This window comes from Heloderma suspectum, chromosome 4, assembly GCF_057233095.1.
Source record: "Heloderma suspectum isolate Gila_16-S chromosome 4, 16-S_ref, whole genome shotgun sequence".
NCBI classification, from domain to species: domain Eukaryota; kingdom Metazoa; phylum Chordata; class Lepidosauria; order Squamata; family Helodermatidae; genus Heloderma; species Heloderma suspectum.
This window is the reverse complement of record NC_139461.1, coordinates 161095905-161116930: the sequence shown is the minus strand read 5'-3', so window position 1 is coordinate 161116930 and position 21026 is coordinate 161095905. Positions and strand designations below refer to the sequence as shown.

General features: G+C 45.2%; 1 protein-coding gene across 5 annotated transcripts in view; it reads right to left on the bottom strand.

The window, feature by feature from the left end:
* The window catches only part of RRBP1 (ribosome binding protein 1), a 214478-nt gene that overhangs the window by 41921 nt on the left and 151531 nt on the right, over positions 1-21026 (bottom strand). For all 5 annotated transcript variants that reach the window (XM_084854812.1, XM_084854811.1, XM_084854813.1 and 2 more), the window contains 4 exons: positions 17129-17221; positions 9611-9703; positions 6560-6637; positions 1008-1097 (listed from right to left, as the gene is read on the bottom strand). In XM_084854812.1, the coding sequence (XP_084710938.1) occupies positions 1008-1097; positions 6560-6637; positions 9611-9703; positions 17129-17221 (354 nt within the window). The remainder of the gene's footprint in view (positions 1-1007; positions 1098-6559; positions 6638-9610; positions 9704-17128; positions 17222-21026) is intronic.

Sequence of the window (21026 nt, the reverse complement as noted above, 5' to 3'; positions counted from 1 at the left end):
CTACCCTGTTGATCAGACACAAAGCCTTGGTTTTATCTTGTTTCTTCTCCCTCCTTTAACCCGCAAATTCAGTGCATTGCCAAAATATGCTTCTTCTTCTTTTACAACATTACAAAAATATGGCGCTTTCTCTTTGTCCCTTCTGCAAAAATTCTTGTCAATGCCCTGGTCATTTCTTACCTTGACTTCTGCCATCTTTTCTCTGGCCTTCAATTGTCTTGCCTTTGTCCACTCATATTCATCCAGCACTCTGCTACCAACTCTCTTGTCATTCTGACCATGTGACTCCACTCCTTAAATTCCTTCACTGGATTCCCATCTGCTCTCAGGTTCGGCAGAAGCTTCTTGTCTTGACTGTCAAAGTCCTTCATAGCCTTGCCCCTTCTTACCTCTCTGTGCTTGACTGCAACACATCCCTTTCTTTGACCCTCACACCTGTGATCCCAGCTCTACCATCCTCAGCTATCCAAGGGTCTACTGCTCCCTGAAAGGATGCCATCCATTTTCCTTGCTGCTCCTTATGCCTGGAACTGTCTCCCACAAGGCCTCTATGCCACCAACTCCCTTGCTCCTTTAGGTCCCTTCTCAAAACTCACTTTTTTCAGGAAACCTTTGGATCATTCCCTTAGTCTGGGGTGCACAACTTGTGGCCCTCTAAATGCTTTGGCCTACTACTCTCGCCATCCCTCACCATTAGCTATGTTAATTAGGGCTGATGGGAGTTGTAGGCCAAAACATCTGGAGGGTCACAAGTTGTCCACCTATATGCCCTAATCCCTATACCTTATTGTAACTAATTCAAAGTATAACTAATTCAAAATAATCACATATTTTCCCCCAGCTTATCCATGCCTCCATTTCCCCCTTCTTATGTTCCTTGTAAAGTGTCATGCAAATAGATGGCACTTTACACTGCCTACATGTGTGGGAACCTCATCAAAGCACACATAATACAAGGGATTGGAGCCAATGTATATGATCTGGCTAGCATACACAGTTTCACTTACCGTCTCTGCAAGAATGGTCCTATACTGATCACATTCTGCTTGTAGTGTGCTCAGTGCCTCATTTGCTTCTCTTAATGACAGTGCCAAGTCCTAAAAGAAAGTTTCATAGATAAGCTTTCAAAAGATTCTCCATGCTGTCGAATCATTAATAATGATCCCTTTCAACTAAGGGATCAAACAGGCCATCAAGCCCAAGTGCCCAACAAATGACACATCTTGGTATGCCAAAACCAGAGCCTACAATATCAGTAAGTACACAGACATGAATACATGTTATAGAAGGAATGCCGAAATCAACCCAACTGGGGAATGGATTGCTCCAAATATGGTGATCAAAGTCCACCCATCAAGTCTTTCAAAGGGAAAGTTTTACTGCAATACAGCTTCAACACACCCAACATATCCCATTCTTTACAGCTATTAACTAATTCACATTTTGATGAATTAAATTTAAATGATTATATATTCCAGTGCTTTAATTAGAAGAACCCTGAAGGAAAAGGATAATTTCTCAATGAAGTTTTATTTTGTTTCTATAGTTGCACACTTAAAAAAATATTTTATGAAATAGACTTTCCACTAATAATATTACTCGTAAATACTTTAAGTGCTCCTATTTGCTCTCTATCCAGGCCTTGCAACTTAGATTCATACTTTATATGCAAGTCTGCATGCCTTCAGTGGCTGGATGAAGGCAAAAGCATCTGGGCACCTTCTGGGTGGAGGGAGTTACTTTGTGGTTTGTCTTTCCCAGTGGCATTGGCTACCTCCCTGACCTTCCCCCATGGATCTCAGACATGGGTGGGGAGGGGGTTCTAACTCCACCATGCTGAGGCTTCCACCCTTGGGAGTTTGAGCTCAGCATCCAAGCTCCACTCCCAGGTGACTCCTTGGCCTGGCTAGCCTTAAAACATGCCAGTGCAAGACATGCATGCCCCATGCCCCACAGGAAAGCCCTGTGAGAAATCCAGGTCACCCAGGGCCCGGCTAGGCAGTGTTGTCAACACAATGTCACTTTGCTGGCTGGGCTACTCTGACCTGCCTGGTGGCTTTGTCCACATTGGTACTGCTGGGACAACTGGCCCTGCCCTTCTTCCTGACATCAGTTATTGCTAGTGGCCCTCTCCGGCTTAAGGGATCTGTCAAGTTCAAGGTAGGGTGCTGCTGATCAATGGCCCTTTACACTCTTCTTTAAAGACAGCCCACAGCCACTAGTATTTCTTATTTATTTATTTTGTGGCGTTTATATACTGCTGAAAATAATAAAATGTCTCAGCACTAGACAAAAGGCCAAACTACACAATACGTTAAACATATATTTTGTTGTTGTTAAATAGCAGTCATGGAAAATCCATGTGTGGTTTTGCAAGCCTTTCTCCCTTCACAATGGCTCTAACAAAAATCACCCCACTGAAGTTGCTGTTTGCTGCAGGAGGGAAGCTGTTACTGGTGCCCAATCAGCCCCCACCCACAACAGCTGCTATTCAACAAATTAAACTTCAGCCACTATTGTGTGATTTAACCCAAAGTTTTCCAAATAAGGCCTTACTAACATTGGACACCCTCATTATTTGTTCTTGTGTACCTTCTGCATGTAGAAAAGTTCTGATATCAGATTTACAGCCAGAGTATGGAACCTTTCACAGGTGGCATTCTCTTGTGACTGCATGCCAGTGGAGGGTGGCCCTCCACACAAAAAGTGGGCAAGCCAACCCTAAAGTGGGTGGGGGCACCCCACACACTCTCTTTCATCCACACATACATTCATACTCATCCACACATAACACACTATTCATTCACACCCATTCATTCATTCATTCATTCATTCACTCACTCACTCAGTCACACACACACACAATTTATTTTAAACATTTATAAATTGTGCCTTCATCTCAGAAAGGATTTCAAGGAGGTGTACATAAAATTATCTAAAAATAATACAATAAAAGCAACCTATATACAATAAAAACCAAACTAAAATCAAACAATAAACTCAAGACAGATAAAACTATTTCAACCAGCTAAAAAGATACTGATTTGAATTTAAAAATGTAAAATTATGCAAATTTGTTTTCAAATTCCTGTGTAAATAGAAAGATTTTAACCTAGTGCCTAAAAGAGTACAGCGTAGTTGCAAGGCATACCTCCTGTGGGAGGGCCTTTCAAAGTTGTGGTGCCACCACCAAGAAGGCCCTCCCTTTTGGAGAGGACAAGTGTACTTGTCTTATAGAAGGAGTACGGAGAAGAGCCTCGTCACATTATCGAAATGCATGGCAGGCTGATATGGGAAGAGGGACTTTTTCAGATGTTTGGGCTCTAAAGGTAAGCACCTGAACCCTGAATTGGGCTCGGCAGCAAAAAGGCAGCCAATGTGGCTCCTTCCAAATTGATGTAATATGGCTCCACCTAGGCAAACCAGCCAGAATTCGAGTAATTCAATGATGTACTAGTATGTACTGGTGGCTGAATGATGAACTTTTACGTACTAGTAGCTGATGAACCAGACGAAGCTGATCAAGTGTCTTGTTTACTAGGGACTACTGATCTGTAGTGGAAACCCTCAAAGTTCACAAAGTCCAGTTCAGTCAAGGAGTGGGCAATAAGCAAAGTCAAGTTAGTCCAAGGTCAAAGCCAGCAAGTTCTCAGAGCACAGTGTCAGACAGGGATTTAGCAAGAAGGGTGGTCAAAGGCAGTCCAAGGTTACTTACAGGAGTTCAGGCAGAGGAGGCACAAGGCCAAGGTACAATCTATCCAGAGTTGGTGAAGAGATGTTGTTTCAGCAGCTCTCCCAGCCTGGAAGTGAGGCTTTTAAGCAGGAGCTGCCAGAACTGCACCTGGGGTTCCACTGTGGCTCATTAGAAGCTTCTGGTAGAAGTCCTCCTCATGAGGTGAACCCCTACATAGGAAGAGCCCCTTACTCATGAGGAGTCCTTTGCTATAATTGTACACTTCTCCTGAGCATAACGACTTGAGCCTGCCTCTTTGGGTGTTGCTACTCCTGGGGGTTCAGAGGTCATTCCACTTCTACCTCTGAGCCAGAGTGCCCATCTTCCTGGGGAGGGGAACCCTTGGCAGTCTCCCCTGAGGGCCCAGGCTCCTCCTGAACCACTGGCATGGCTAGATCCTGGGCATTGTTAGCTTCTGAGGCCTCTGGGTCCCCCCCCCAGAGAGGAGGAATCCTGTCATTGGGGCTTGACATAAAGAGAGCTCTAAGCAACTGAGGCCTCAAGAGACCATATTGGATCTAAGAGCATTCCCAAGCTGTGCACCTGTTGCTTCAGGGGGAGTGCAATCCCACTCAGAACAGGTTGCAAACCAGCTTCCTGGACCCAAGAACCACCTACCCACAATGCCTCCATTGCCCACTATCGAGTTCATTCAACTATTCAGCACCTCCACAGCCTCACTTGAATCTGATGACAAAGAGAAGTAGGACTGGGTCATCCAAATATCTGGATGACCTCACCCTGCAGCTTCATATAGATATTAAAGAGCACGGGGGATAAGACAGGACTCTACAGCTCAGATGCCATAGTGTCAAGCAAAAACCTCCCCCTGCTAGTTTCTGAAACCAGCCCTACAGTGGAACCATCCCTGACACACAGAGCTAGTTTAACAAACTATGGTCAATAGTATTAAAAGCCACTGAGAGATCAAGGAGAACCATCAGAGTTGCACCCGCTCTCTCCTGACAAAAGTCATCTATCAGGGTGACCAAGGCTGTTTGTATGCCAAACTCAAGCTTAAACACAGATTGAGATGGGTCTAGATAATCTCATCCTAAAGTGCTTGGAGTTGGACCACCTCAACCCTCTTGAGCAGCTTGCCCCCAAATATTCAAAACTGGGTGATAGTTGCAATTTTCTGGACCCAGTGAGGATTTCTTAAGAAGTTGTCTCACAATTGCCTTCTTCAAGGCATCTGGGACTAATACCTCTTTCAACAAGGCATTAATAACCTCCTGAATCTACCCAATCAATCCCCTTTGACACAATGGCCCTGCTCAGACGCACACTGGAGAAGGGTGGTTAGACTAACCATAGTGCACGGTGGTTACCGCTAACCACTGCGTGTGCTACTGCCACATGTGCCGGTAACCATGTTCTGCAATGTGATTAGACTAACCATTCTCTAACCGCCCGCCCTCCCATAGGAACCCACAGCCCTCCGGATGGGTGGACATCCATCTCAGTGGCCTTTGCACTGTCGGACATTTTGGTGCTTGGCAGCTACTCCTTCTTTGGCCACTCTTGCTGTGAAGCTCTATAGCAGCTGTAAATTAACCACAGTGGCTGTTCAGACATCACACTAAGCCATGGTAGAGCCCACTAACCATCTTGCAGCAAATGGTTAGTGAATGTGGTTAGTCTGTGGTTAATAAACCACCATGGTTGTGACATACACCTGTTCAGACATCATGCTAAGCCAACATGGTTGGTTCAAAACTCCTAACCATCATGGCTTAGCATGATGTTTGAACAGGGCCACCATAACTAGCTAAGGTGAGCAAGGGTCAAAAGTACAGGTGGTTGGATAATCCTCTCCAAGCATGCTGTCCATACCCTCAGGCCACATCAATTGAAACAGCTCCCATAAAACTGGACCAGATGGTGCTCTAGAGTGACACTTCCAAGGAAGTGTACCAATAATAGCATCAAGACCAGAGTGAGTATGAGCAACTTTATTCTCATAGTGCCTAGGGAACTTGTCAAAGCAGGCCTTCGTAAGTTCCAACATAGCCAGGGTCCAGAGGTAATAACTGATTAACCAGTTGAAAAAGCTCTGCCAGACAGCTACCCAAGAACATAATGGAGATGGAGAAATAAAGTCACTTTGCTACCCTCACTACAACAAAGTAGATATGATAACGTGGTATGATATGATAATATCAAAGTAGATATGATCATTATCTCCAGTCATACTTGCCATGTGACTTGCACCTTCAGCATTCTAGCAAACATCTTGCTTGTTTCATCACTCCCAGCTCTCTGGTAAACAGGTAGCTGGCTGAGTTCTATAATGTCAGAGAGGATGCTTGGGAATGATAATGTGCACTGTCCTAGCCATCTCACCATCCCGTGTTGAGACCAGAGCTCTGACAGGAGCGCCAGCCACGTCAACCAGAAAATCCACGGAGCATTCAGGAATGCATTGGATTCCCTAATTTTTTTTTGGGGGGGCACAGCTTAATGGGCTCACCTACTCACCAGAGGGGAAAGCCACCACAAGACAACAGATTTCAGGCTTGTAGCCTACTACTCGGTTAAAAATACGAGGTCAACAGTGTGTCCTGAAAGATGTGTTGGGCTGGTGACATATTGAGAAAGCCCCATGGTTGTCATGGCATCCATGAAGTCCTGATCAAGCTCTCCTAAAGTAGCCATGCCAGGGATGTTGAAATCTCACAGAACAAGCATCCTGGGATTTTCCAGTATTACTTCCCCTCACCTTTTGTGTCAGGGCAGGGCTTGGGGGAGGGGGCTTGGGGGGTGGATGGGGAAGGGGGGCTGGCAAGCCAGAGGTTCCCCATTGTCGATTCACATGATACTTACAGATTCTGTTTTTTCATTCTTCTGTTGTAGTGTTTCCAAAGCCTTCTCTGTAAATTGCTGTAACCATTCATCATAAGTCTGAGAAGTAAACAAATATAGTTCAGGAGCTTAGAGTATCATATTTCTCCCACCTGAAGGTTTCAGTACTCTGTCCCAAATTTCCTCCTAGATTTTTAAGTGTGTAAATGTTTTTTTTTCCTTGCTTCCTTGTACCCTCTATGCCAGGGAGGGGCCAGATGACCCTCAAACACAGCCCTCCATGGGCCAGATGACATCAGGGGGCACAGCCACCCCCCGACACCATCATTCCCTAACATGGAGGAGAACTGGCATTACATGTTGGGGATACTTTGCCCACACATCCTCCCTGATAGGGGAAGGCATGGCTTGGGGCAAAGTACCTAGAGCACCACTTGCCTACCCAATTAGGAAGGAGACTTAAGGGGAATCCCCTTGTATTTCTCCAATCAATGGCTGGAGGTAATAGGGGGATTCCTGCCCCCTTCCCAAGCCCCTGGTAGATTCCTGAGTGCAGAGCTTTGGCAGGGGACAGGGCCTGTAGAGGGAGCCAAAGCCTCTGCAAGCTGGATGGGGAATGCTGGATTAGGCCCTTGGGCCGAAGGTTCCCCTCCACTGTGTACCACTCTCTCACCTTCTCTGCTGCCTTCAACTATACCTTCTCTCCTTTCAACCTCGCCTATTTAATACTTCATAGTGGAAACGCAGAAGATCATTATTATTTTGTGGAGTCAGTGGTGCACAAATTCCCTTGCCCATGTCTTCCATTTGGGCCTGTTTACTGAGCTGGTGAGCTGTGCCAATTTTGTTGATGCTGTACAGCTCAAGGCTGGTAGATACACCTCAAGCTGGAAAGATCTCAAGGTCAGGATACTTGTTGTTAGCAGAGTAGCTGAGATGGGAGTTCTCTAGGCTAGCTGCCGGCCAATGGTTAGGGCTAGTTCTTTTCTAGTCTGTAGGAATGTATGAACATTCTTGAAGCTGGTGGGGAAATAGCTCACTAGATGCGAGTTTAATATTAAACGGATCTGTGAAGCAATTTTTGAACCAGAACTTGGTTGCAGGCTTATCCAGAACGTGCTGTGTGTCAGGCCTATTGGGGTTCACCTCTTGCTGTTTTAAGAGGTTCCTGGAGACTGAAGGGGTGTAAACTTATGATTTTGCCTTGACGTAGACTGCTGCAATTATCGTCTCCTGCTCTGTTAATTTGTTCCTGCTTAATAAAAACTTTCTTTCATGCATTAGTGTGTTTATTGTATTCTGAATCCTAAACAAAACCATTGCCTTTTGGCAGCACATACTTTAACTCCCACCCCTAAAAACACCTTGTGCTATTGCCTTGCAATCAGCCAGTCAACTGACAGACCCATCCTGGGCTTAGGAGATAATTTTTGAGTAGTGGCTCCCCACCCCCATGACATGTGGTAAGAGCAATTTTAACCAACAACACTTTACTTTTGAGAACAGGTTTGCAAACAAGGTTAAAGATGTTTTATACAAATGGCTTCCAGGTGTGTACAATGAAGCACAAACTACTTCACTAGTATACCTTAAGAACTGGCATGAAACCAGTTCTCCACTTGCTTGCAGCCATTATGTAACCCACTGACTTCATCATCCTTTTATATGCAACTTATGAAGCTGCCCTAAGACGCTGAACTGCAGACCGGAAGGTCAGCAGGACAGCAGTTCGAGACCCGAGTGCCGTGTGACGGAGTGAGCTCCCGTCTTCAGTCCCAGCTCCTGCCAACCTAGCAGTTCGAAAGCAAGAAATTGCAAGTAGATAAATAGGTACCGCCTCGGCGGGAAAGGTAACAGCGTTCCGTGCACCTTGGTGTTCAGTCATGCCAGCCACATGACCACGGAAGCGTCTTTGGACAGCGCTGGCTCTTCGGCTTAGAAACGGGGATGAGCACCGCACCCTAGAGTCGGACACGACTGGTTGGGGACACCTTTACCTTTTACCTTTTTTACCAAGTCAGGCAATTGATTCATCTAGTGCAGATCTGTCTCCTCTGACTGGCAACAACTTGCCAAGGTATTAGACATAGATCTGAGCCCTGCTATCAGAGGTATTTTTAACTAGAAATGTAAGGGAGAGATCCTCTATGTGCAAAGCATGTGCTCTATCGCTGAGCTATAGCCCCTCTTTCCTCTAGCCCTTCCCTTTAGTTCCCCCGCCCCCCGCTTTTCATTTATTATATTCGATACTGCCCAATAGCTGAAGCTCTCTGGAGGTTCACAAAAATTATTTTCATATTTGGAACTGTCCAGACCACTATGCATTTTAGGTCTATAAAGTGTTAAGCAACAAATGGTGTTATCATGTAAAATCATTAATCGCCCCCTTTGGGTGAAAGGGTTCCCGAGGTTTGAATAAAGGAAAGTTACCAGAAGGAAAAGGGTGAATAATTGGAAAAACAGGTGTGCATAGATGCAAAGCTGAGTGTGGAAATGCAAAACTGACTGTGGAATGTGAACAACAAGAGGCTGGTAATTAATTGAGTTTGGGGAAAAAACACTGAAAACACCAGATAAAATAAGCCCCAAACCAAAGGCAATGGTTGTATAATTTAGTAATGTTGCTAACAAGTGGAATTATGATTGTACAGTCCAGGCTTCTGAGGAAAAGGATGTCCTTTAACATCGGAAAAAGGAATTTCCAAAAGAAATAAGATGAGCCCATTTAATGTAAAACCAGGGCATGTAGTCAAAGACATATTTTTCCACATCGTACAAAGACTTGGGGAAAAAATACATAAAATATGCTGAAGTCAGCAAACCCCGAGAAGGAAACTGAACACCAGAAAGAAGCTGCTACCACACCTCCTGCTTCTGAGTATACAATCTGCATTGGCCACCTGGTTCTCTTGTTCCAATGTTAGCAACTATTTAAGTAAATGTGAAAAGTATAAATGGATCAAATTTAACTGCATTTCATCTAAATAAAGGTGTTCTACAAATAGCATTCAGGTTTTTGAGTCTCAGTCTGCATCTCACCCCAGGATCCCAACAATTTATAACAGTATCCACCTGTTCACCACCCAACAGGACTTGTGGGAAGAGAGACAACAGCATCTTCTTTGTTTGTGCCTGAATAACTCCAAGCTGTTGCTCCAAGGCTTCCTGAAAGAACAAGCAAAGAGGGACTTTCACAAACTGAAGACTACTTAATGCCTCATTCTTGATTAACAGGGAACTTCAGATTATTGCCAATGTCCCTTGATCTGTCAGTTTCAGGGCCTTTCCACATGTTAAGGAACTTAAGTGTACACTTAAAGGGTGAATGTGATAGACATGTACCATACACACACACTCACCAGAGCCAGGATTCACTGTGTTTCAGTTTTAAATGTCCACTCCATTTTGTCACTACACTTCATGTTTGGTTTTTATTTCTCAGTCTCCATCCTGTCTAGGAGGGATAGCTATCAAGAATTGTTCCATTCTGCAGCTGCTTGAGGCTCACAGGAGAAGCTCATGGCATCTGACAGGGCCAGCTAATGGCATCTGAGAGGGCCAAATCTGAGCAAGGACAGACTAGACAAGGGTCTGGCAGTCGAGGTTGTGTCAGCTGAGTAGGATCCAGTCAAGGTAGGAAGCCCTCTTGTATAAAGGACAGCTGAAACAGGACCATGGATTTGCTCAGAGTGAGCTTTGTTGGCTGGAGCTCTCTTCTACTAGAACCATAGGAGGATGTTGTCTCAGCAGCAAGCTAAAGACAACCGAAGCCTTATGTAGGCAGCCATGATCTGTAGTGCAGTCAGGTCCACCTCTTCTGGAGGAGCTGGCTGGACCCTTGAATGACTTTGTAATCTCAGATCTCTGTGAGGTTGGGGGAGATGGAAGTTCTGTCAGGGTTCATCCTCTGACTCGGAGGAGGATGGCAAGGCTGTGAAAACACCCAGCTCTGTTTTCCTTTTCAGGATTCAGGTGAGGCAGTGAAAATGCTGAACTAGTGCCTGGAATCAGCAATGGGCTGGATGAGGGCCAATAAACTGAAACTCAGTCTTGAGAAGGTGAAGGTTCCATGACATGAATAAAGACATCTTTATTCTTTATGTTATTTTAAATATATTTTCCTCTTTTAACATGTTGTTTGTTATTTTATATATTAACTTGTTTTTGAAAACCACTCTGGAAGTTCCATTTAAGGGCAATATATAAATCTTTTAAAAATGTACACAACTGAGAACTCTGAAGTCTTGTATGACCTTTCCACTAAAACACAACCATCAAGTGTCTAGTGCCTTCAATTCAGGATAAGTGGAGACAACCCCCCCCGCCCCAAAAAACCCCTTTCAGTTGCTACACAGGTTTTCATTTCTAAGACTATAAATGCTCTTGGCCCAAGTTTGATTTCAACAGTCTATCTTGCTGATAGACACATAGTATGACCAAGTCTTACAATTCCTGGCTTGGCTATCAATCTTTGTGCTCCATCACCCTGAAGTCCTTACCCGGCAAAAGGTAATGGTTGCTCTGCCTGCCTTTTGGGATTCACTTTGTTGCTGAGGATTACCCTGCCCTATCCCTGACTGCTCTTGATAGATTGTAAGGAAGGGTTGGTAAAAATCTCTCTTTTGTTTGTCAGCACTTCCAGTTTTCACCCCATCCTCATCCTCTATGTACTTGGCTTGCTGCTGTCTCTCCCTATCCCTCTCCCATTTGGATCAGTTTTCAATAGTAGACCTGCAATTTACCTTTTGTTTTGTTCTATCAGTAATGTTCCCTTTCTGGAAAGCTCTGCTTCTACCTTCTTGGTATCTTACGAGGTCACATCTAGACCAAAGTTCCTATCATTACTCACACTGTGGTCCTTCTGATTGGGTAAAACATGCTAGTTTCTGCGACAGCTCTGCCAGACTCACAACAGCCTTTCCTGCAGTAGAACAGAGCCAGAGCAGCAGAGGGAAAAGGTCCCCTAGTACCAGGGCAAAATTACCCCAATAATTCATATTCCAGAAGGGTTTATTCCAGGAACATTGAAAAGTAGGTTTCAGAGACGTATAGAGATGCCTGTCCCTAGCACGTATTGTAACAGCTCTGTGACAAACTTGGGCTGCTGCTACGTTCTGTGTGAAATGGCCTTCCCTCTGGAGATAGTTTCATTTCCCCACATACCATTATTTACACTGAAGAGATAACCTATCCAAAGCTTGTAGAATAATAACCATATAAAAAGATTATGGTGTCACTGTATGGTAAGTTGGGGAAAACCAATCCTAACCACGCATATGCTGATGAGTCTCAGCTGGTGGTGACTGACGAAGAAAGAGGTCTCGGAATTGTGCTGGTTTGCTCAATGTAAAATGTCGAAAAGGCAGATTCCATTTAACCCAAAATAAAACTTCCAATATTATAATACTTTAATACACATCTATAGTGCAAACACACTTGGCATACTGTGTGCAGTTCTGGTCACCACACCTCGAAAAGGATATTGTAGAGCTGGAAAAGGCTCAGACATCAGCAACCAAAATGATCAAGGGGCTGGGCAACTCCCCTAAGAACATTTGGGGCTTTTTAACTTAGAAAAAAGGCAAGTAAAGTGGGGGCATGTATAAAATTATGCACGGTGTGGAGAAAATAGATGGGGAGAAGTCTTTTTCCCTCTCTCATAATACTAGGACCCAGGGTCATCCAATGACGCTAAATGATGGAAGATTCAGGACAGATAAAAGGGAATACTTCTTCACACAGCACATAGTTAAACCATGAAATTTGCTCTCACCAACTTGGATCACTTTAAAGGGGGATTAGACAAATTCATTGAAGATAAGGCTATCAATTGCTATTAGTCATGGTGGCTATATATTACCTCCAGTATCAGAGGAGACGTATGAAAAAGGAGGACACTGAATGGCCATTGAAATGCATTGGTTCAATCCAAATGGCCATAGTAAATCACTGGAGGATTTTAAGGAATTATGCTGCCTCCATCGCGTCTGCAGAGTGCTGTCCCAGGAGGCTGTTCCAAGTGGACCGGAGCCTGGTCGGTCCTGTGGCTCCGGAACCACTGGAGCATTCTAAGGCCTCCTGTGAGGCCTTGGCAAGGCACTTTGCAGATAAAATTGATCAGATTAGGTGTGTTACTCTGCACGCTGTGGATACAGTTAGTGAGCAAGAGGCGGCCTGTGGCAAACCGGTTTTGTGGGATCCGTTCCAGCTTCTTCCTCCTGATGAAGTGGACAAGGTGCTTTCATCGGTACAGCCGACCACCTGCTTACTTGATCCTTGCCCATCTTGGCTCATTATGAGCTGCAGAGAGAGACTGGGTGAGGGGATCAAGGCGGTGATGAACGCCTCCCTTGAGGAGGGAGTGATGCCATCAGCCCTCAAGGAGGCAGTGATAAGACCGCTCTTAAAGAAGCCCTCCTTGGATCCTCAAGTTTTGAACAACTTTCGCCCAGTCTCAAATCTGTCATTTTTGGGCAAGGTGATTGAGCGGGTGGTGGCGATGCAGTTGAAGGCACACTGGGAAGAAACTGATTCTCTAGACCCATTTCAGTCGGGCTTCAGGCCTGGGCATGGGAAAGAAACGGCCTTGGTCGCCTTGGTAGATGATATGAGGAGGGCTCTGAATAGGGGTGAATGCTCCTTCCTTGTTCTCCTCGACCTCTCAGCGGCTTTCAATACCGTTGACCACGGTATCCTCCTGGACCGCCTGGAGGGGTTGGGCATTGGGGACACCGTATTGCGGTGGTTCCGGTCCTTCCTCTCCGGCAGGTACCAGAGGGTAGCACTGGGAGAGGAGGTTTTGGACCCGTGGCCACTTACTTGTGGGGTGCCACAGTGTTCCATCCTCTCCCCGATGCTATTTAACATCTATGTGAAGCTGCTGGGGGCTATCATCAGGAGGTTTGGGGTGCAGTGTCATCAATATGCGGATGACACGCAGCTCTACCTCTCGTTTAAATCTTCACCAAGGTTGGCCGTAGAATCCCTGTCCAAATGTCTGGAGACAGTGAGTGGCTGGATGGGGAGGAATAGGCTGAAGATGAACCCTGACAAGACCGAGGTACTTTTGGTGGGAGACAAGAGGAGGCTGGGGGATGTTGACCTGGTGTTGAATGGGGTACGGCTACCCTTGAAAGACCAGGTCTGCAGCCTGGGGGTCATTTTGGACTCCCAGCTGTCCATGGAGGCTCAGGTGTCAGCTGTGAGCCGGACAGCGCTGTATCAACTCCATCTGATACGGCAGCTGCACCCCTTCCTTCCCGACCATCTGCTCCCATCGGTAGTACATGCCCTGGTCTCCTCTCGTCTAGACTACTGTAATGCGCTCTATGTGGGGTTACCCTTGAAGACGGTTTAGAAACTGCAGCTGGTACAGAACGCAGCGGCTCGCCTGATTAAAGGCAGCCGCCGGCGAGATCACATCACTCCAGTGCTGAAGGAGTTGCACTGGATACCAGTTGTTTTCTGGGCCAAATTCAAGGTGTTGGTTTTGACCTTTAAAACCCTATATGGTTCCGGCCCAGCCTATCTTAAGGAGCGCCTCCAGCAGCACCAGACAGGCCGCTTAACAAGATCAGCCTCGGATGGCCTTCTCTCTGTCCCATCAGCCAGGACAGTTAGACTGGTGGGGACGAGGGAGAGGGCCTTTTCTGTGGTGGCCCCCACTCTGTGGAACTCCCTCCCTAGGGAACTCCGTCATGCCCCCTCTTTAATGAGCTTCCGTCGTGCATTAAAAATGGTGTTGTTCAGGCAGGCATTTGGGGTGGGTTAGGGTATTTTAGAAAATGTTTTTATTGTAGAATTTTATTGTTTTAAACTGTTTTTATTGTATGTACATCGCCCAGAGTGGCTGGGTGACCAGCCAGATGGGCGATTAATAAATTTAATAATAAATAATAAATAAATAAAGGAAGAGCTTCAAATTAAAATACCTATACGAGATAAACATTTATTTTTAATAGAAAACAACTTTGAATCAAATATTTACTATATTTTAAGGAATATATATTTTATAAAGGAATAAAGGGTTATTTTATTTTATTTTTATTTTATAAAAGGGTTATTTTATTTTATAAAGGATTATTTCATCCTATGACCCACCCCCCAGCAGTTTCTAGGGATCAACTCCAAATACACCGAGAAATCGGAATGCAATAAACAGAAGGTGACTGCAGTGTCACATAATGTTCTACAAGCACCAGTTTCAAATGGCCTAGACATGTGGAGCAGTCGGGATGGTGGTGGTGTTCAAATGGCCTAGACATGTGCAGGGTTTTCCCCCTAAAACTGCATAGGATTATTCCCGTGCTTACACATCTACCACCTTCTGATGGAGCATGCGTCAAATAATGACTCTTGGGATGCTTGAGTCACCCGCGGTAGCACCCAAGAATGGGTTGGGGGCTCCTCTGTTTCCTGTGGGGCTGCTCATCTCAGTCCAGTGCATTCCTATGGCCAGTCGGAATGACTCCTGAATAGGCTGGATGGGGCATGCATCACACCAGGATGCCTGGCAGCCTCCCCTTACAACTGGCCTGGATTTCCAAATGGCCACAAGAATACACTGGAAAGATACCAGAAGCCCTACAGGAAACAGAGGGAGCCCCCAAACTGCTCACGGATAACAGAGATAGCACCCCCAAACCTTAATACTTCGGATGTGATGCGTGTTCCGTTTGAATGGCCATTCCTTCGGCACAGCCTCAATATGCAAGTGTTGTTTGGAATGGCCATAGGAATGCAATGGACTGAGACAAGCAGCTTACAGGAGAAAGCAGGAGCCCCCAAACTGCGCATGGGTGATAGAGTTAGTACTCCCAAAGACCCCAAGAGTCACTGTTTGAAGTATGCTCCATAAGGATGGTCCCTCCTTGTGCACGGCCATAATATTCAGATGTCCTTCTGAATGGCCCTAGGAATGCTTTGGGCTGAGATCAGCAGCCCTGCAGAAAGGAGCAGGAGCCTCCAAACAACTCATGAGTGAGAGAGGAAGTACCCTGAAAGGCCCCAAGAGTCATGATCCTATTCCCCCTTCCATAGCAATCGCGCCTCCTTCCCAATGGCCATAATATTCAGCTGTGCAGTAGGAAGGGCCATAGGAAGGCACTGGACTGAGATGAGCAGCCCCATATGGAACAGCAGGTGCCCCCACACTGCTCACAGGTGACAAAGGTAGTACCCTGAAACATCTCAAGAATCCCAATGTGATGCATGCTCCATAGGAATGACCCCTTCTTGCGCTTGGCCACAATAGTCGGATGTCCTTCTGAATGACCATGGGAATACATTGAGTGGATACAAACAGCTCCACAGGAAACCGCAGGAGCTCCCGTGGAGCTGTTCGTATTTGTCCAAAGCATTCCTAGGGCCATTCTGAAGGACAACTGAATATTATAGCCATGTGCATGGAGGGGCCATTCCTATAGAGCATGCATCAAGCAGAGACTCTTAGGAAGCTTGGGGTACTAACTCTATCACCCATGAGCAGTTTTGGGGCTCCTGCTGTTTCCTGTGGGGCTGCTTGTCTTAGTCCAATGCATTTCTATGGCCATTCTGAAGGACACTGTAATATTATGGTCATGTCGAAGGAGCGGCCATTCCTATGGAGCATGCATCACATCAGGACTATTAGGATGTTTGGGGGTAGTACCTCTGTTACCTCGGAGCAGTTTGGGAGCTCCCTCAGGGGAAGTTACTGGGGCTGGGGGTGGAGAAGCATGTGGAAGCATGGAAATAATCCTAGGTCGTTTTAGGGGGAAAACCCCGCACATGTCTAGGCCTTTCGAAACTGGTACTTACAGAACATTATGTAAGAGTTCAATCACCTTCTGTTTATTGCATTCCAATTTCTTTGTGTGTTTGGAGATGATCCCTAGAAACCAGTGTTGGCGGTCATAGGAGCTGTTCCATAAAACCATGCCGTTAGTAAGTATTTTGATTCAGAGTTGTTTTCAATGAAAAATAAATGTGTATCTCTTTTAGGTATTTTGATTTGAAGGAAAAAGGAAAGGTTCCTCCTGTGCAAGCACCGGGTCATTGCTGACCCCTAGAGGGACGCCGCTTACTCTGGTGTTTTCATGGCAGACTATAGCGGGGTGGTTTGCCATTGCCTTCCCCAGTCATGACTACCTTTCCCCCAGCAAGCTGGGTACTCATTTTACCGACCTCGGAAGGATGGAGGGCTGAGTCGACCTGAGACGGCTACCTGAGAACCGGGTTCTGCTGGGATCGAACTCTGGTCATGGGGAGAGTTTTGGTTGCAATACTGCCACCTACTACTCTGATCCCTAAAAACTTCCAATGATTTCCTATGGCCATTCGGAATGAACCAACGCATTTCAATGGCCATTCGGCGTTCTCCTTTTTAGTACATCCGGTATCAGAGGCAGTGTGCCTCTGTATACCAGTTGCTTTGGAGCACAAGCAGGAGGGTGCTATTGCATTCATGTCCTGTTGTGGGCTTTCCAGGAGCATCTAGTTGGCCACTGTGTGAACAGAATGCTAAATTAGATAGGCTTTTGACGTGATCCAGCATGGCTCTTCTTAAGTTCTTATCGTACAAAATACCATGGCATTTACAGGAAAGCTAACCTTTGCTTTAGTTGCAGAGAGCAGCTTTTCTTCACATGCCCTTTCCACTGAAATAACAGCTTCCATGGCTTCCCAGTTCTTTTCTTGCAAGTCCTGTTGGAAACAAACATCACAAACAAACCAAATATTGGTAAGAAGGTGGCCACAAAATTTTATGTGCAGCAACTCAACCATTTGGACTCAATGGTCTTATAGGCCCCTTCCAACCCTACTATTCTATGATTCTGTGATTCATCTTAAGAAATTCAGGTTGATTTTCAAAACTGCTGGATCTTTATCTAATTTGAAATGTAATTTATGTTGCAGTTTAAATCTATTCCTCTTGCAGCAACTGAGGGCTGTTTTTCTTCTTTACGGTGTCCCTTGAAATGTTTACAAAAAGTCAGTACTTCTTAAAAAGCATAATGTTAACCTCCACAACCCCTGCTGGATTGCAAGCCAGGCCCTACTTCCTTTGCCCATTGTCCCCCACATGAACTTTTCTAACTAAGCAAACCACATTCCTTTATTTTTAAACTTTTGCCTTGTTAATTTAGTCTAACCACTACTTCACCTAATTCCATACATGTGTGCCTGTGTACGTGTGTGCACAGACACTCGCGGTACCTTCGGTCCATTTCATACATCTTATGCAGTTGGCTCTTAAAAAGGTTCATGCTAGATCCCTGTGGCACTTTACAGGCTAAGTATATTTCTTCAATCTCCCTCTCATACATACTTTGAATTCTAAGACACCTTAACTATGCTCCCCTGCGAATTCTTTCTAGTTTGTCCCTGTTTTTCATTATATATGCAACCTCTATAGAGACGAATCCGTAGGTTCTCAGAACACAGGATGGCTCTAGTAACTAAAAGAGTCCAAGGTTCTCATTATATTGAAGGAAATGGTTCCCATAACATAAGGAACCAGTAACAACATAACTAGCATTTCTGCATTACGTAGCCAGGGCACCCTAATCATGTTTTTTCAACATTCTATCATAATAAAAACTAAGCAGTCTATTCTTCACAAAATCAAGACAAATTGTCTTATCGGTATGAGATACGACATGAGGAATGTACTTAGTGAAAGATTCAACCTGACTGAATCTCAGAGATATCTCATGAAGGATGGTCAAGTCATAGCAATTTAAAAATATATATGGACGTATGATGGTTCCTTGCTTGTGACCATTTTAGCCATTGAAAACATGTCATAAATGTCTCCTTTGCGCAGTTAAAAAACACATTCAGGTGAATTGCAAGGGTCTCCCATTCATTGGTTTGATCCCAGGATGAATACGTTTTCAAAGTTCCCATTTTAAAGGGGAAGGGATCTGCCTCCTTCTCCCAAGTATGGGGCAATATGAGGATAACAGCAGTGGACTACACTGTATGCCTAGTACACTTCTGGAAGTATTGGATAGTCTATGCAGATAATATAGGAATAATTAAAATGGCCTGACTTGCAGGGTTGATGTTTGAGAAGTGCTCTCAACACTTTATGAAGTGCTCTCAACACTTTAAAGCACACTATAAATGCCAATTATTACAGAGTCACAATTAAGGTAAATGTTGTCATGCTCCTTCCCTCAAGAGCACTTATGTAATCCAGTGAATTCCCTTTTCAAAACACAAAGACATTCTAGGATCAAGAAATCGTAGGGTTGACAAATGCAGTCATGCACCAAGGAGCATGGAGACTGTAAACAATAAAGGTAAAGGTGTCCCCAGCCAGTCGTGTCCGACTCTAGGGTGCGGTGCTCATCTCCATTTCTAAGCCGAAGAGCCAGCGCTGTCCGAAGCGGTACCTATTTATCTACTTGCAATCTCTTGCTTTCGAACTGCTAGGTTGGCAGGAGCTGGGACTGAAGACGGGAGCTCACTCCGTCACGCGGCACTCGGGTCTCGAACTGCTGTCCTGCCGACGGTCTGCAGGTTCAGCGTCTTAACCACTAAGCCACCGCAGCCAATAAAATAATAAAAGCTTTTTACAATTCTTTCATATTGTACTTGCTTCCATCTTCTCTTGTTCCTTTCAGCCCCAATCCTCCTTCCTCTGCAGGTTTTTTTTAAATAATATGCCCTACAAGATACAAAACATCTACTACAAGATAGTGAAAGAAGACCTCACCCTTGCAGAAGAGGATACTTTGAAATGCCTTGGGCATACCCTGTACTACAATATGTTTTCTACTTCTCAGGCTTTGCCCCCATTTTCTGTTCTTCTCATGCTGCTCTTTTTCCTGCTCAGATTGTTTCCTTTACAGATTTTACCAGGGGGAAGGGCCAGAACTCAGTGGTACAGCACTTGCTTGGCATGCAAAAAGTTCCAGTATCTCCAGGTAGGGCTGGAAAAGACCCCTTTCTGAAACCCTGGAGAGCTGCTGCCAATCAGTGTACATAATACTGAGCTAGCTGAACCAGTTGTCAGACAAGGGTGTGTCCACACAGAGGACTCGTAGTGCTACCAGTCAAAAGGCATTGTGCAGCTATGCTACCTTTTCTTCCTTAGCACATGTTTTCTGGTAAGAAAAATGATGGAAGAAGCACTGGGAAAACATGGGAGGGCTAGAAATGGAAAACTACAATGTCTGGACCCCGTGAAAAATTCTGTGAATGAGGTGGCAGTGTGATCATACAATAAAAGCCTCACCTGCAAGCACCTGAGGCAGCTTCCTGTATTCCTACCCTTCACTAGGGGCTTCATCACACAAGGCTAAAAATCCTGCAATTTACCAGGGCTTCTGCTTCCAGAATCTCTGTGGGATTAGATCAGGTCCTTTCTGTTGTTGTTCAGTCGTTCAGTCGTGTCCAACTCTTCGTGACCCCATGGACCATAGCACGCCAGGCCTTCCTGTCCTGCGCTCTCTCCCGGAGTGTGCTCAAGTTCATATTCATTGCATCGGTGATGCTATCTAGCCATCTCATCCTCTGCCATCCCCTTCTCCTTTTGCCTTCAATCTTTCCCAGCATCAGGGTCTTTTCCAGAGAGTTTTCTCTTCACATTAGGTGGCCAAAATACTGGAGCTTCAGCTTCAGTATCTGTCCTTCCAATGAGCACTCAGGGTTGATTTCCTTTAGGATGGACTGATTTGACCTCCTTGCAGTCCAGGGGACTCGTAAGAGTCTTCTCCAGCACCACAGTTCGAAAGCATCAATTCTTCGGCACTCAGCCTGCCTTATAGTCCAGCTCTCACAGCCATACGTTACTAGTGGGAAAACCATAGCTTTGATTATGCAGACCTTTGTCTGCAAGGTGACGTCTCTGCTTCTTACTATGCTGTCTAGGTTTGCCATAGCTTTCCTCCCAAGGAGCAAGCGTCTTTTAATTTCATGGCTACAGTCACCGTCTGCGGTGATCTTGGAGCCCAAGAAAGTAAAATCTGTCACAGCTTCCATTTCTTCCCCTTCCATATGCCAGGAAGTGATGGGGCCAGATGCCATGATCTTAGTTTTTTTTAATGTTGAGTTTCAAACCAGCTTTTGCACTCTCCACTTTCACCCTCAACAAGAGGCTCTTTAGATCCTCTTCGCTTTCTGCCATTAGGGTGGTATCGTCTGCGTATCGGAGGTTGTTGATAATTCTCCCGGCAATCTTAATTCCGACCTGTGATTCATCCAACCCGGCGTTTCTCATGATGTACTCTGCATATAAATTAAATAAGCAGGGCGACAATATACAGCCTTGTCGTACTGCTTTCCCAATTTTGAACCAATCGGTTGTTCCATGTCCGGTTCTTACTGTCGTTTCTTGACCCTCGTACAGGTTTCTCAGGAGACAGGTAAGGTGGTCTGGTACTCCCATCTCTTTCAGAATTTGCCACAGTTCGTTGTGAGCCACACAATCAAAGGCTTTAGTGTAGTCAATGAAGCAGAAATAGACGTTTTTTCTGGAATTCTCTTGCTTTCTCCGTGA